The sequence below is a fragment of the Thermobia domestica genome, chromosome 2 (assembly GCF_964235325.1).
Source record: "Thermobia domestica chromosome 2, izTheDome1.hap1.1, whole genome shotgun sequence".
Taxonomy (NCBI): Eukaryota; Metazoa; Arthropoda; class Insecta; order Zygentoma; family Lepismatidae; genus Thermobia; species Thermobia domestica.
This window is the reverse complement of record NC_137455.1, coordinates 371,240,398-371,258,336: the sequence shown is the minus strand read 5'-3', so window position 1 is coordinate 371,258,336 and position 17,939 is coordinate 371,240,398. Positions and strand designations below refer to the sequence as shown.

Below are 17,939 nucleotides of genomic sequence, written 5' to 3'. Positions count from 1 at the left end.
TCCTATTTGTTCCTCTGCAACCAATAATGTGATTGTGGAGTATTTTCTTGCATCTGTTACTGTGTTGTACAGGTAGGATGATACAAAATTAAAGTGAAACATATTTTTTATTAAAATCATTGTGATAATATTTTAGAAAGTACCAGCGAAATGACGAGAAAAATGAGATTAGAGGCAGATTAAGGGATTAATGGATAAATAAATAAGAAGGAAGAGTAGTTGAAAGCTATGTCTATTCTCATCTGGAGGCAATGTTTGATATATTAGGTACTTTCTGCGAGCCCTTTCTTGCTCTGGAAGAAGAACGTGCGCACCTAAAATTCCCAATCGTAGTTTTAACATCATAACTAATTTACGTAGTTCAACGTTTCATTTAATGGAATCAATATATCATAGCTATATGTACTTACTAAGTATTGGCTTCTTTCCTAAAGCGTTGATAACCGTTCCAGCGATGATATTGCTCAATGCGATGGATATTCCAACACTCAACGTATTAACAAACACCTGATCGTCTATCACAACAACACATGAGTCAGTCTCATTATTATGGCTCACAATTGGAGGTATACTTATTGCTTCGCATATCGTTGCACTTCTATTCGGATAGAGATTAGAGAAGTCTTCCATTCTTTTGAAAATTTCTGGAAGCCATAGACCAAGACCCTGGTTGCTGGAAAAACAACAAAATAAAAATACTGATTGAAAAAGAAACAATCAGAATACATTACAAAATGATATCAAAATAATGGAAACCTATGTGGAAAATGTGTAAGTTGCTAATTCCAAGTATGGTTTGCTTTGTCTTGTTAATGGTCTGGAAACGAGAGATCCCGGGTTCGATACCCGATAGGGACACTCGGTCGAAAAGTGTAAAAGCTTACTCAGGCCAGCCATTCTGAATGAACTTTTTCTGGGTTTTCTCATTCATACCAGGACATGCCAGAATGGTACCTAACATACAGGTCCCAATCCGCTTCCTTCCTTCCCATTCCTCGGATAGTGTGATCACCGAAGAACATTATCCCTCATATGTGACGGGCTACGCCTTACCACATTCATCACTGCTCAGTTTAACCAATCCAAGCCTTCCTGTCTCGTCCTTTTCGATTTAGAAAAGGCTTTTGATAAAGTTTGGCATCTAGGCCTTCTATGCAAACTATTTTCTTTCAGACTTCCATTCTGCTATATTCGCTTCGTCTACCATTTTCTCTCTATGAGTAAGTTGAGTGAGTTTCTCTCTATGAGTGAGGTTGTCAGTAAGCAGTCTGACCATGTAAGTAGGACCAGTTGCATTTTTGATGCGAAGAGCACGACTGGGATGGATATCATCAGCCTTGAGTTCATCTAACAGTTCTTGTTCGGTGATGCTAGGGTCAACGCCACGAATCACTACAGACAGTAAAGGGGTTCGTTGAGGTGGAGGTGGGCAAACATGCCTAGAGATGCCAAACGCCCGTAAATCTAATTCCTAATCCTAAGTTAGTGGCCCGTCAGGCAAGAGTTGTAGGGCGTCACCTGGAATAGAATGGAGTCTTGTACTGAAGCGGGAACACAGTGGTGATGTAAAATGCCTCTCTCAGTTTCAAATATTCTAAATTGTAAGTGTACAGTATCGCGAGGAATAATGTTCAAGATAATGACGACTCAAGTTAGTGTAAAACACCGTCAGTGAAGAATAGTAGAGGACAAAAGAGAAGTTCCGGACAAAAGAATTGAAAAAAATGTTTACCAATGAAAAGACACAGTAAATGCAACACGAATAAAGAAGATATCACCAATGACCTAGAGAAAATACAACACGAGTGAAGAAGATTGTCACCAAGGAGCGTACAGCAAAGTAACACGAGTGAAGAAGGTTGTCACCGAGGACCGTAGAGCAAGTGTAACACGAGTGAAGAAGATTGTCACCAAGGTAAGTAGAGCCAATACAACACGAGTGAAGAAGATTGTTATCAAGGGTCATAGAGCAAATGCAACACGAATGAAGGAGATTGTCACCAAGGTCCGTAGAGCAAATGCAACACGAGTGAAGAAGATTGTCACCAAGGTAAGCAGAGCCAACGCAACATTAGTGAAGAAAATTGTTACCAAGGACCGTAGAGCAAATGCAACACGAGTGATGAAGATTGTCACCAAGGTAAGCAGAGCCAACGCAACATTAGTGAAGATTGTAACCAAGGACTGTAGAGCAAATGCAACACAAGTGAAGAAGATTGCCACCAAGGTCCGTAGAGCAAATGGAACACGAGTGATGAAGATTGTCACCAAGGTCCGTAGAATAAATGCAACACGAGTGAAGAAGATTGTTACCAAGGTCCGTAGAGCAAATGCAACACGAGTAAAGAAGATTGTTACCAAGGACCGTAGAGCAAATGCAACACCGGTTTGAACGGTAACACTTCTTCTGGATCGCCCAATCGCCAGCTCTTAACCCTATTGAACATCTGGAGAATCTGGAGAACATATCCTCCATCATCGCTGGTATCGCATTCCATGAAAGGAAGTGCATAAACATTTATGATTCATATGCCTCCATTTCATAACGAATCAGAGTTGTTGCATAGAGTATAAATGATCCCACGTCGTGTAAATAAGCTAAGTTTGCATTTCCTTCAGATGTTTCCATTATTTTGATATAATACACAAAATATTTTTCTTAAACTATTGTTACATACTTTGAGCAATGATTTTTCACACGAAGATATATATATATATATATATATATATATATATATATATATATATATATATATATATATATATATATATATATATATATATATATATATATATATAAACATTGAAGACAAATATGAGTGCGTCATTTTGGAGCTAAGGCCAGTGAAAATGTATCGGAACGACACAAGAACGGTTAAAGTTCAAGAACGAAATATCGGATCAAGATTGGACAAATCCACTTAAGTCCACTATTTTGAGTCATACATTCTAGTGAGCAGCGCAAGAGTAACTCACATAGGAAACTGAAATTTATTAAGTTTCTTGGGAAAGAAATGAAATGAAACCTTTGAGGTTTACGTCCCACGGTTATGCCGGTTAGGCTAAAGGAGACGGTGATGATGAGTAATGAATGGAATGGTAGAATGAAGAAAGTGGGAGGAAACGGGAGAACCCCGTGAAAACCCATGCATACGGTGTTTGTCCACCACAAAGTTCACTTGGCGGGGGCTGGGATCGAACCCGGATCCCCAAGCACCAAAGGTGAACGCTCTACCACTGAGCCACCGTGGCCCCTTTCTTGAGAAAGAATGATTATAAACCAGACACTGTGAATCGGGTTACATTCAAACTCACTCTCTCACACACACATTCAGATTGACTCGTCAATTAAGGAAATATAAAGTATAAAATAATAATTAAGTCTTTTTGCCCGATCTGGATCCAATATTTCTTTGTTTAATTATGGTCACTTTGCAAGGTGGAGTATAGCTCAGTAATATGTATTTTGTCACCCATCTTAGTCTATGTATAGATACTTTTTAGTATGTTCGAGTGAGGAACTATTTCCCAAAATTTGTCAATGTTGTTTCATGACATCCTATATATTTGATAACAAGACAAAATATCTAATGTAATTTATATAACTAAGTAAACAAATTATTGGGAGGACATTAAGGGACACTGAGATAATTTAATTTCACCTTAGTGTTTCTTTCTTTCTTTCTTTTTTTCTTTTTTTTCTTTTTTTTTTTTAGATACATATTTATCGAAGCAAACAGTTTACTGTATGGAACGAGAAATCAATGAAAACTGTTAGGAATAGTAGGGCCTGGAAGAAAAGAACGATATAGAGTGAGAAAACGAAGGGAAACTCATTTCTTCGCCAATCTTATTAATCGCCAATCAAGCTTATTAATTTACTTATTTATTTACTTCTACACTAATCAATCTTATCAATCGCCAATCTTTACTCCTACACTAATCAATCTTATCAATCGCCAATCTTTACTCCTACACTAATCAATCTTATCAATCGCCAATCTTTACTCCTACACTAATCAATCTTATCAATCGTCAATCTTTACTCCTACACTAATCAATCTTATCAATCGCCAATCTTTACTCCTACACTAATCAATCTTATCAATCGCCAATCTTTACTCCTACACTAATCAATCTTATCAATCGTCAATCTTTACTCCTACACTAATCAATCTTATCAATCGTCAATCTTTACTCCTACACTAATCAATCTTATCAATCGCCATCTTTACTACTACACTAATCAATCTTATCAATCGCCAATCTTTACTCCTACACTAACTATGCATAGACCAATGGCCGAATTGGAAAATACAGTAAATTACTACTGGTATACTGTCTTAGATATATTTCAATGTAGTTGAGCTTAGGTTTTAATTCTTAATGAATTTTCTTTTGTACAGAAACTCTTTGGATATTTACTTTGTACGTGTGTTTCTTCTTTCGGGAGACAAGAAATCTCAAGAACCACTTGACGCCACACCGTCCCTCGTTCTTATCTTTGTCCTTTGTAATGTTTTAGGAAGTGGAGGGATGACATAGATAGTTTCGGGAAGTGGAGTAAGGACGTCTCCCAGCATTCCTCCTCACTTTTACCCCTGCATAGTGCAAAAACGAGAAAAAATAGCGAGAAGCGTTATTTTGGATGGGGGACGAAGAATCGATTTAATGCCCCAAGAATAAGTACAATCCTCTCTTTTAACCCTGTGTTCAAACCGGAACTAACAGAAATCAATCACTTCAGTAGATTTTAATGTTGATCCTTATAAAGTAAAATAATAATAATAATAATAATAATAATAATAATAATAATAATAATAATAATAATAATAATAATAATAATAATAATAATAATAATAATAATAACAAGAGAGAAACAATTTTCGCAATCAATTAAGCGTGGCCCCTTCTCCCCTTTGCCAACTAAAGATGGAAAAGGTAAAAGTATTCCACAACTTCTAGTTTCAATGTTAATTGAGAAAGTGTCACGTCATATAAGCCAAACTCCTTCATGTGGTGCACTGAGGAAAAGTGAATGTGGTATACAGACAAACGTATGTTTACTACATAAGGCTGTAGTTTCTTTATTTAACCGTCATCTATATATGTAACATGGTGCAGGGAACGTACGCCATAACTTATGTTTTATAGATTCTTTCCACCTAAGTGTACTGACGTTCGCCTTGTCTACAGTAACAGTGCAGTGACGTATGCACGATCTAGTAGTGATCGTATGTGTGGATTAATAACCAGGACTCACTGACTATAACTACGCACTATAATTAGAAGTAGTATGGAACATACGTACGTCCTGTAGGTATATTTGTTAACGTTCATCCATCAGACAGCATCATTACTGTGCTTATGCCCCTTACGTATGATTAGATACAGAGTGCATACTAGATGTATTCATTATACGGATTTTTCGTATCTCGCATACAATCTATTCATATGCTCACAGTAAAAATGTGATGTTAGAGCAGGTGTTAAAACAACATAATTTTAACTCTCACATCAATGTGCTATTTTCTCACAATGTTATCTTCTTCGAATTGTAGCATAAAAAATTAGTACCGTACTAACTAAGAGCGAAAATACGTTATAATTTTTAATTTTTAAAATGAACAAAGCTTTAAGTCGTACGTTTGACATTGATACTAAGCAATGAACAACTTATTATATTTCTCGCAGGGGCGTTATTTACGGGGGCAGGAAGGGGCAATTGCCCCCTGAGTTTGAGATTTATATATATTTTATCAATAGAGTAATAGTAAATGAGTGAAAAACGCGAAATTTTACTTATATCAAGGGGTTTTGCCCCCCCCCCCCAAGCAAAATCTGAAATGACGCTCCTGATTTCTCGTAATCCTTCACGAAAATAGTGTTGTAACTGTATACATTTTCTGACAACATTGACATGAGTAAAAGTGCTTCCATCTGCTTTTGTTACATGTACTAGGAACATAGTGTAAATTGTAACCCAACAGATGAAACGATAGTAATTTACTATTTGCATCAGAACAATATGACAGGTAATAATCAGCAGCGCAAATTTATCTTCAACATTGGGTGGGGTGGGGGGTGACCGTTCCCATATTTTTTTAAACGATGTTCAAAATATTTATGAAGTTGAGAAACAATGCTGTGGAGAATCAGGGGAGCAGAGTTGTCTTCAACAACTCTGGTGACCGCGCAGGCCACTCGACATCAGCCCTCAAAGATCGTTGTGTAACGATCACAGATCTGTTGTTTTGATAATAAGCGCGAACGGTAAAACCACGATGTGCACTGGTTCAGACCATATTAGCTACTGAAATGGGGTCAACGACTGAACAAAGGGAGACCACGTGCTACTGCCTACGCCCACCACAGCTCTCGCGATAATCGATAGAAACTGCTTAGTCGGTTCTGCCGCACCCTGTATTACGGTAGATGAATCTGATTTCTGAGGTGAACCTGTTGTAAGGCGATGTAGATGAAGTGGCAGTCGAACACAAATCATCACATTTCTCCCCAAAAAACGAATTTCAAATCGGATTATTGGGGTTACCCCCCAGCTCCAAGATTGAAGGGGACATGTCCCCCTCACCCCCCGGGATTTGCGCCAGTGGTAACAACTGCAATATTTAGCGAAAAAGCACAGTATGTTCTTCAGTAGGATAAGCTTACGATGGTCTTTTTATTTAGATGACGTAACACATGACGAAACAAACTAGATTCTATATATAGGCGGTCAGGGTGCTATATGCAGAACTATATATGTAACTTAAAGCTGACGTATGTAACACAAAAAAAAACTGTTAGATGTCAGATATATTGCAATAGCATGATGCAACATCTAAGCGACAAAAGGGTAGTACATATGTAGTAGATATCTATACGAATAATGTATACTCCACAAGGATTTGCGTAGTAATCATACGTATACCGTATATTACTAAAATATATCACGTTCAGGTAAGTTTCTGTATATACACGTGACATTGTTTTTTTTGTTTCCCGCTACTATAGTTTTCAGGATCAGCCAATACGATCACTGGTGTAGACGTAAATAAATATTGGTACTCACCCAAATAAAGAGGCATATTGCACAAAACATAGAAGAAGAGTACTGGATAACAGAGGCGGTACGAAGAGAGGTTTCGTTTGGAACCACAGTAATTTTAATAAACGAGTAATCGCTTTACCAGATGGCGCGTCAGTCACTGTTGATCGTCTTATTCTTTCTTGAACAAGAACTTTAACCTGGAAAACACAAACATAGCAGTAATAATATAAATGTCTAGTTAATATACAATTACTACTTGGGCATCAGAGAAGAAAGACTTGCAAAATACATTAGGAAAACTGAAGAAATATTAACGTCGATTGATTTCTATTTAATAGCATTTGTAGTTGTTGTGCTACGAATTTCTCTAATTCTACAATTTCTCTGTAATTCAACTTCAAAATTAATTGTACTATATATATAAATAATGATGTCCACTGCTCGAACTCGAATGCTCACATGTTCGATTCCCAGTGTAACATTTCTTAATCATGGTATCATGTCTTAAGTATTTCAAATATAATTTCATATTTATTCGTCTTATCACACTGAAAAATGGTGTAGCAGTTTTTGAACATAGACTATAGAAATATTTTTAACAAAACATTGTTTGGCTTCAGCAGCATCTTTTATATTCTGAATGATAAGTTAAGGTTCATTCAATTAAACTTTGACGATATCTCATAAGAAAAACATATAGCTTATCTTTTTCTATGATTCTGACGTGTTTACATTCTAATAAATCTTGTAGTTATCTTTCAGTGTAATCTTTAACACTCATGTATGCAAACAACCAACTACAAAGAAAAATTGTAGATTTAATGAGAAGACACTAGAAACCCGTGTTTGTTAGAATTATGTTAGTAGCTTCATAATACTCCCCGTATATGTGACAATGTTGCGTCGTCTCCTGCTTGCAACGGGTCTGTCCAAAACATCGTGTCACTCCGGGTAATCGATCTGTAAGGATCACACCTGATATACCCGAGTTATTCTGAGTCATGAATCTGGCCGGGTCTGTCAGATCACGCCGGGTATGGCCGGCTCATTCCAGATCATCGGTGTATATGAGTTACTTGAGTCATGAATCTCTCTGGGACAGTCCTGATCATGGGTCTGTTGAATCATATCGGTTCTGGCCGGCTCATCCCAGGTCATGAGTCAATCCTCGTCATGGATATGTCGAATCACACCAAATCCGGGCGACTCATTCTAGGTCGTGGCGTCATGGGTCTATCCGAGTTAATCTGGGTCATGTGCTAGTCCTCGTCATGGGTCTACCAAAATCACACCATACCTGCTCTCCCCATTCAAGGTCATGAGTGTGTTCGGATTATTCTGATTCATGAGTCTGTCTAGGTCAGTCCTGGCCATAGATCTGTCGAATCATACCACGTCTGGCCAGCTCATTCTAGGTCATGGGCCTAGCCTACTTACTCTGAGTCATGAGCCAGTCGTCATCATGGGTCTGTCCGGATCCCACCAAGCCTCCTCGCCCCATTCCGGGTCATGAATCTGTTCGGGTCAGTCCTAGTCATGGGTCTGTCGAATCACACCATCTCTGGCCGGCTTATTCCAGGTCATGGGCCTATCCGAGTTACTCTGCGTCATAGGTCAGTCCTCGTCATGGGTCTGTCCGGATCACACCAGGTCTGTCCGCTTCATTTGAGGTCATGGGTCTATCCGAATTATTCTAAGTCATAGGTCTGTGCGGCCCATCGGGTCTTGTGAGTCATGGGTCTGATTCCTTGTGGGTCACGGTTCACGTAGTTGATGACCCGTTGTGCATCACTGCTACACACTACATAAAGAAAGTTAAGTCGTTACCTACTGGATAAGTTTCCGGCGGTTTCCTCGTATTCATTGCGTACAACTTCTGGAAGATTTTCAGAGCCTCCTCCGATTTGCCGGTAGACATCAGGTATTTGGGGCTGTCCGGGAAGTGAATGAGTAACAACGCTGATATCAAGTTTGGAATAGTACACACAGCCAAGTACATTCTCCAGGAATTGTATTTGAAGTACTCGGTTTCAAATACCCAGTTTTGAGTGAGGATCAACCACGCTACCCCTGGAAAAAGAAAAATGCAAACAAAAGTAAGTACAAGCATGGATAACAGCGGCATTAAACTACTTTCATTTCAATTTCTTAAACTAACCTAAGTCATGATGTTTTGAACAGTATTATTGAATATATTTATTTGTTCAATATGAACAAAAGTGTACTAGTGTTTCCGGAAAATTTCATTCGAAATAAAATAATCCCCTGAGTATATGATGATTTCAGGCAGTTGCCTGGACGAAAAAATACCTTGTCTGATCAGCGCCGTAACTTAGATTTTTCTGAGGGGGGACAAGCATTAATACACGTATTTGGGCCCCTAGAAAAGTTGTTTTTTCTAATTTTTTGGCCCCATCTTTCTCTTAATCTTTATGCCCCCCCTGGAGTCTGTGGTCCTCCCGCACTTCAAGATCTGCGAGGCTGTTAGTTACTCCCCTAGGCTCGTTCCATACATGACAAATTAATTAAGGGGACAATATTAAAAAATCTCAAAGCCATACGAATAAATATTATTTCTAGAGCCCTTAATAGTAGACATTTTTTACTGAAATGGGTCCACGACTCATTTTTGTTTTCTTGACTTTTTGTGTGCTGTTTTGTTTATGTAATGTAGTGAACCTGTTTGATGCTTCATTTATAATTTCATATTCGAATCGTATGTGGAGTAAGACAATTTTGTCTTAAAATTCCCTTCCCCCCTGAAACGTCGGGGAGCTTCCCTGGGGGGCAGTTGCCCCCCACAAGCTACGGCCCAGCTTCTGATCTACAAAATTCCTCCATTGCCATTTTTCTGTTTTTGTACAATGTGGGTCGCCAGATTTTTTGCAGTATACTACCACTTTTTAAGCCCGTGTATGAAATTTCCCTTGAAGAGGATTTAATGAGGAATCCTCACTGTCCTCAATAAGGCTCCTTTCTGGGTTCATTTTCCAGAAACTAAATTGGGACTACTATTATTAATATATTTATTGATAACAAGGCACCAAAAAAATTGTCCTAACAAATTTAACTCACAGCAAGAAACTAGATCTCAGAAATTTTCCAGGAAAAAACGAATAATTATTCTGCGTAGTGTTACTTGTACGATAAATTGATGGAAACGTATTGCAATATCGCCACATATTGGAAATATTCCTAGTAAATAAAACCACTTGCTTCGGCACAAATATCAGCAAGCAGCTGACGGATGACATCATACCGATAGAACCCGAAGAGATACGAAGAGGACCCGCTCAACACCTCCATGGGATCCGCCTACAAAGACTGGCTATATAAACGGACATCTCGAGAGAGAAGACATCAGTTACTAACTGGTCATAATCTACCTATCCTTCCAAGGTGCAAGGGGCGGGAGAAACTCGTCTAATCTTACCTCTGAAATGCAACGGACAAGAGGTATCTTCACATATCTCCGAGCTGAAACGAGCAGGGGATATTAAACCTACCTCTGAGCTGCTACGTGCAAGAGGTTCCTTTAGATACAGCTGCAACGGACAAGGCCATTCTTTTATCAGCAAACCTCAAATCAGGGGCGTCATTTAGGAGGGGCATTTTCCACCCCCCGAGTTTTAGATTTATATAGATTTTATCAATAGAATAGTAGTAAGTCAGTGAAAAACCCAAAATTTTACTTATATCAAGGGGTCTCCCCCCCCCCACAAGCCAAATCTGAAATGACACTACTGCCTCAAACCCCGAGCGGCAACTGGCAGGAGGTCCAGTTACAGAGGAAAGTACTTTTGGAAACTTACTTATTTGTAATCTTGTATAAATATTTTTATAACAAAAAAAAGTAAGGAAAGACCCGTATGTTATTAGTCTACCGAATATTACAGCATTTAAATAGGAATTCACGGATCTGTCTTAGAATTAATAGTAAGTACAAAAGAGGAAGGTGATGGTAAATGGTATTGACCTAAACATGTTATCCGTGACGAGATGTCGAGTTCTTTTGTTTATGTGTTTTACGTCCTAATACAATACCTAGGTTTGAACGATAAGACCTACTATTAACATTTACTCTTAATTGCGACCAGGGCTTAAATCAAATGCAGTATGCGGGAACACAGACAATCATCTTAAATAAGCCCTCAGAGATAACCGTTTCCACTACGTTACCTCGCCTCCAAAAAATTGAATTACATGATCTCGCCCCCACCACACCGATCTCGGTCCGGGAAATCGGAAACCAGTGTTTGTCTATAAATAGAATACTGGTCTTTGAAGGTTCCAACACACCAGCCAATCTACGGGACAGGTTGATCTCACTGTCCACAGAGTAAATGGAAGTTATGCGAGTAATGAGATAGCATCCGTTATGTAGTTATATGGAAATTGTTTCGGCCCATTGGCTAATCGACTGTTTCAGAATTCTTCATTGGTAATTCCATACTTGTTTGTTAGAGTGGATTGATATTACTTGCACACTAAGTACAACTTCCATTTATTCAGAACTTTCGTAGGGATCACGCTATAAGTGCTTTAAAATTCGTCGGACAGCTTGACTAGCATATTTCTGTACTGGTCTCTTTGTGTCTGCAATCCCAAGACGACACGAGGAAATGCCTACTGTGTAACTAAGTGAGATGCTGGCGTGGTGATTCTGCGAGATGCTGGATGATTGTCCCGCAGATTTATCGTGTCGCATAAATGATCCATCGATGGAGTACACGATTGAGCGGAGATATTTCCCATAGCAGACGTGATAGACAGTGCTCCACAACAAATCTCGCAGCGCCTGGACAAAAAGATTTCTCAGGACGCTCTAACTGACAAGACGTTAATATCGGTGCTGTCATAGCCTCACATCTCAGCGTAAAAATGTAAGTATAGAAGTTATGACTGAGACGATTAAAAATTCTTTTTTGCTCCATCTTACTTCGTCTCCGCCCTTGGTTCAAACTAGCAATAATACAGTAAAATCAGTTACAAGCATTTGCTTAATTTTGCCATATATCCCTCGAACCACGTAGATTTAGCCACATGATAGTATTATATTGTAAATTGGCTAATTGTGTAAATTATGCATTAACTGTGGAACCAAACGAAGCAACTTAGACATTACATCTATTCATTGCTTCAAGAAATTTGACTGGACCATAGTGAACCTTAAAACAGTCTGGTCTCATTGAGATGTAAATTAAATATTGCAATATAAAAATTACCAATAGTTTACTTTAGTTTACTTTCAAAGAAGCTGGAAACAAAGTAAAAAAATCATAGATAATAAAACAAGGATTAAAAATATGTTTATGTAATAAATACTTCATGAACTTTCAATCTTTCTTCATAATTTAATATTTTTCTGGAATTCAATAGTAAACATCGTTCGTAGTAATTAAAATACCTACCAGGTAATGCCATAGCTCCAAGAGACCAGAAAATTCCCAACCAACAGATGACGCGAGCACGATATCGAGTAGAGTGTAATTCTCCGATGTAGGCAAACATAACGGCCGATGGTGCACCCAAGCTGCAAAAATAGGGCAATTGTATGAGTAGTAAAACTTAAAATATATAAACAAAAATAAAACGATTCCTATATAACATGATATTGTTCAAAAATTAATCTAAGGGAAAAGAAATAAAATAAATCACTTTCAGTATTATTTTTGGTCATGTGAACTTACTACAACTATTATCATTTGTTCCGATTGCTGCAGTAGATAGTTTAACAAGAACTTCCCATGTAAGATTAGGCTTACTAGATAAGCTTAACTACACATAAACATCCTCATATATAACACAAGTTTTCATATTGCCATGATCCAATGCAATTAACACCAGCTTCCTAGTCCCCCAACATAACTAACAGGAAAAATCTAAAGAACAGTTGACCCATGGGTTACGAGCTCCTCGGTTTGCGAACAAATCGATTAACAGACAAAGTTTTGAGAACAATTTTCCCCTCAGCTTATGAACAATACTTCGGGGTAGGAACACACACACACACATTTATGTTCATAATTCCACGCGCACAGAGTACTTTTACGCGTTTGCCGTTTACATGATCTGTCAGTGCCCTGTGATCAAACCTACATTTTGTTCGTTTTTGGACTTTTTGTGCTTTTTTAACCCTCACACTGTTTTGTTTACTTGAAGTTTATTTATTTTGTCTTTAAAAAAGATAATGTTATTGCCATTCTATACTCTTCATCACAGAAAATGTTTATTTATTTGGAAGGGGAAAAGCAGTACAGTATCATGTTTATGTGGCTAGAATGGATTAATTGTACTTACATTAGTTTCAATGAAAAAACAAGTCCAGTTCACAAACGGCGTTGCGGAACAGAGAAAGTTCGTAACCTGTGGACCCAACGTACTATGATTGAAATAATGATTTTATAGGTCGACTATCTAGTGAATCTAAGTCAAATTTATGAGGCAGTTTCGAAAAGAAATGACCGTCTATAGGGACTTGGAAATGAATAAACACCAAACATTTTCTCTACCTTGGTATGTACACTCATGTCCAAAATTATTGTCGCATGTCTATAAATATGTTGTAGGAATATAATTTGATAACGAATTCACCCGGTATTTCTTAGCATGTGTATAATCAGCAAAGAGATGTATATGGAAAATTTCATGTCAAAAGAGCACTAAATAAGAACAATGAAACGAAAATAAAACGTACTTGTCCATTTAGCAACATTTTGTTTCACTCATTCTAATTTTCGTGTTTATAATTCTTTTCCTGTGAAATTTACCACAAATATACATTTCCCGATTATACACATAGTATCAGTATTAAAAGTACTCTGCAAAATCATTATTAAAATATATTGTTACAAAAGAACAGTTATAGATATGCGACAATCATTTTGGACATGTGTACATTCACCTAAATTAAACTAATTTAGAATTTAATGAAAGAATAGAAATATTTAAGAAATTCAGAAAACAACAGAAGCATTTACTTGATTCAAAATTCAAACATCTGTATACGATTGCATCCAGTCGGCAGGCTGACTATATACGATTACAAACATATGTTAGAAAATCATTTTTAACAAGTCGATAAATTATGTGACAGCAGGCCTTAGGCAGTGGCCTAGAGTAATAGGAACAAAATCAAAGAAAAATGAGAGGGGAAAGAAGTGTTGCCAGTATAAAAGTAGTTATGGCTGTAATAATCGAAAACGTTCTTGTTTATCTGTCAACGCTGTCTCGTCAAGTTTCTCGAACTTAGCTTTATGTCTATTCGTCTAAGAATAGTAGAAACAATGCAGTTATATAGAATAGTGGATATCATGTCACAAGCATCAAATTGCACGTGACTGTTAAAAGAAAATACTTACAAAAATCCGCTGAAGCACCTAAAGACTAGAAGCATCCAAAACCACTGAGACAAACTACCAATCATCGTAGACAAAAAGATCACGGACAAACTGGCCAGCAAAATCTTTCTTCGTCCATAAATATCTGCCAAAAAGCCCCACAGGTGAGATCCTGCCAGCATACCTACACAGGGTAGAGAATTCAATATAAGAAATACAACACAGTAAATGTGTGTGCGTGTGGCACTGACCTATAATGAGTAATTTGATATGCTTCCCAAAGACTTCAAATAAGAATGTTTTAATTGCTGGCAATCAGGGGCATATTTCTTAAAACTACTAATCTTGTACTATGTTTTTTTAGAAGTCATAAAATTTCGCCAAGTAGAAACACTAGAATAATAATAGTAATAATTGCTCTATCCTGATGCTGATACCTCTAATTTGTCATGATTCTACGGTATATACAATTGTAAAATATTTGATTTAGAAAAGTTTTACACTATTATTACAAGACTAGTAGGTTTGGGAAATAGACCCCTGATCGCCAGATCATGGGGCTTCGTTTTAATCTACGCCTTCCCATTGCCCTAGGTTGATGGAGGAATGATGAATCATTTAATAAACGGTGGCACCTTAGTGAGTATATTTCCTTCGCTCTGTGATTATTCATGTGAAAGATAAGCAAATGCTATGGAACAGAGGACATCCAGTAATATCACACATTTAAAACACTCTAGGATCCAAAAGAAAGATGTATAACAACACATCACTTTTTCAGAACTTGCCCATAAATGTTACTCCTTGAATAGAAAAATGACATAACTCAAATACAACCCTTTAGATATGTGATGTTGAAAATGGTGATAATGGACAGCAGAGTTGGATGATGTTGAAAATGGTGATAATGGACAGCAGAATTGGATGATGTTGAAAATGGTGATAATGGATAGTATAGTTGGATGATGTTGAAAATGGTGATAATGGACAGCAGAGTTGGATGATGTTGAAAATGGTGATAATGGACAATAGTGTTGGATAATGTTGAAAATGGTGATAATGGACAGCAGAGCTGGATGATGTTGAAAATGGTGATAATGGACAGCAGAGTTGGATGATGTTGAAAATAGTGATAATGGACAGCAGAGTTGGATGATCTTGAAAATGGTAGTAATGGATAGCAGAGTTAGATTATGTTGAAAATGGTGATAATGAATACCTGACTTTTGTGTAAAAAATACTGCTGGTGAAGGTACACATCCTGCTCCCTCAGGGAGTAGTTGTGTCACTTCTCGGTCCCTGCTAACTGCAGCAGTGCAAATATTCAAATCGCTCTTCTGATTTTGAATTGAGTCACTTTTCAATTAAAGGAGGACTATAGTTTGGGAGAAACTCGAGAGACACGTCGTAAAGTAATAGAGAAAACTTGAGTTGAGTTGATTTTGAGTTTAACGTCCCGTTCAGCAGCGAGGCTATATGAGGCGTGGACCTACTGATTAACGTGGAATCCGAACCACATGAGCTCCCGCCGGGAATCGAACCCGGGCCTCCCACGCCAAAGGCGCGTACGCTAACCGCTTAGCCACGGAGGAGCTCAGAGAAAACTTGAATTTGGTTTATGAAACTGTGTAACAAAGAACAATGAAAAAATAAATACAAATTCGTAAGTTTTAATAAGAAACCAATGTTATAAAGAATAAAGACTGAATCGTATCTGAAGTCTTGTAACACAACCAGAAGGGTCAAAAGTGGAGTTACAATAGACACATATCTCTTAAAATTTCCCTAGTGTTTTATTTATCTAAGCATTTTTCTTATAGACTTAGTGTATTACGGTACTATTAAATCTTGTGCACATCTTTGAATATACCTTTACTTTCGACACTGTTGCATAAAATCGGTTTAAAAGTTGTCTCTTCCAAATTGGTTGTTCCAATTTGAGATCTCTTAAGCACAAGTCATCTAACCCCGAAAGGCTACTTACGTAAATACTCATTAAATATAAAACAATATAAGTTCGAACAGGACAGGAGTTGAAATAAGAATTAATGCTTTTCTGGTGTCGTGTCTCGCGCAATGAACCACGTGAATTCTCGATTCACCTGGCTGATTACCGAAGAACAACTATATTCAGGACAGGAGTTAATAGGAATGTAGATATCTAAAACAAGGACAGGACATACCATTCCTCTTAAACAGGGTTGTAATTAAGCATGCACAGTATTATACAGCGTATATTCACATATTTTTATAGTTTAGCATATATTTACATTAAATCAGGGATGTAATGGAGGGTATAAAAGTGGCAATCGAATGGTTATCTTCCAAAACCAGCAATACATCACTACTACTAAGCGATTATGTAAGTTTAGTGTTTTGAATATGATATGAGGCAACATATCGTAACAAGAACGAACTCTCTAAGAGGAAACTAGGTGTAGAAGAGAACGCGGAATCAGGAACTAAGAACCACTTTCAGTCCTTCGTTTTGATTACTATGTGCAATATCAACAATTAAGGAACGAAGTGCTAGCGCTTGGATAAATTTCTAATTGTGCTCTGATACTAATTTGAGAACGCTCAAATCAATTGAGTTATTTCTATACATGGGCGTCCCTAAGGTTTCTAGAAATGTGTTTCTGGAATGCAGTAGCGTAGCCAGGATGTGTGTTTGGGGGGCCCAAGTGCTGTTATAGGTACATATAGAAACATTACAAACAAAGAAATATATAAACATAAAAATATATAAAAAATTACAAACGTCAAAGTACCAAAGTACATTGTCGGACCTCTTTGGGGGGGGCCGGCCCCTCTGGGCCCCCCCTTCCCTACGCCACTGCTGGAATGAGACGTATAAGTAAATATTAATGTCCCTACTTTGAGGTAAATTTTCTCGTAACTCCATAGAGAGATATGTTGAAAATAGTTTTACTGGATTCAGCATCTTCATATTAGTTATAAAATGTGAAATCAGAAATGTATCCAAGCGTGGGTACATTTACTATTGGCATAAGCAGTGGCGTATTTACGATTTTGTTTTGGGAGGGGCTTTGCTAATTTTCGGGGAGGAGCTTTGCCTGAAATGTGAAAATTCTATAAGATATTTCATTTATTTTACTATACTAAGTAAGATTTCGGGGGGGGGGGGCTTAAGCCCGGAAGCCACCCCCCTAAATATGCCACTGGGCATAAGCCATGCTTCTTCGGAATTCTGCTCGTCCGAATAAAGTTCGCTGAGTCGATTTGCTGAGGCAACTAGCCACAGAACGTTATGAGGAAGCCAGCATAGCAAAGTCAGTGTTTCCACTTCGATATTTATGACATCATATCGAGTAGTTCAAGTAGAGACGCAATGCTTAAACAGCTAAACAGGCACTTAATTCGTCTGAGCGCGTAATACAAAGTAAACATAGGAAAACAAGCTGTAAAACGCAAGTCACCAATCCAAAGTTTAAACTGCTCTTGGGAGGATTGGTAAATTTCCGTAGAAGACAGAAGTAGTGTTGCTGATACATGTTTAACTTGTTTAAAATCATTAAGGGTTATCG

The 17,939-nt window shown here is 37.7% G+C and overlaps 1 protein-coding gene across 1 annotated transcript in view; it reads right to left on the bottom strand.

The window, feature by feature from the left end:
- The window catches only part of LOC145678841 (uncharacterized), a 48,721-nt gene that overhangs the window by 9,820 nt on the left and 20,962 nt on the right, over positions 1 to 17,939 (bottom strand). The window contains exons 4-8 of the mRNA XM_081749400.1: positions 14,413 to 14,575; positions 12,463 to 12,584; positions 8,883 to 9,121; positions 7,073 to 7,248; positions 411 to 673 (exon numbers count right to left, since the gene is read on the bottom strand). Of these exons, the coding sequence (XP_081605526.1) occupies positions 411 to 673; positions 7,073 to 7,248; positions 8,883 to 9,121; positions 12,463 to 12,584; positions 14,413 to 14,575 (963 nt within the window). The remainder of the gene's footprint in view (positions 1 to 410; positions 674 to 7,072; positions 7,249 to 8,882; positions 9,122 to 12,462; positions 12,585 to 14,412; positions 14,576 to 17,939) is intronic.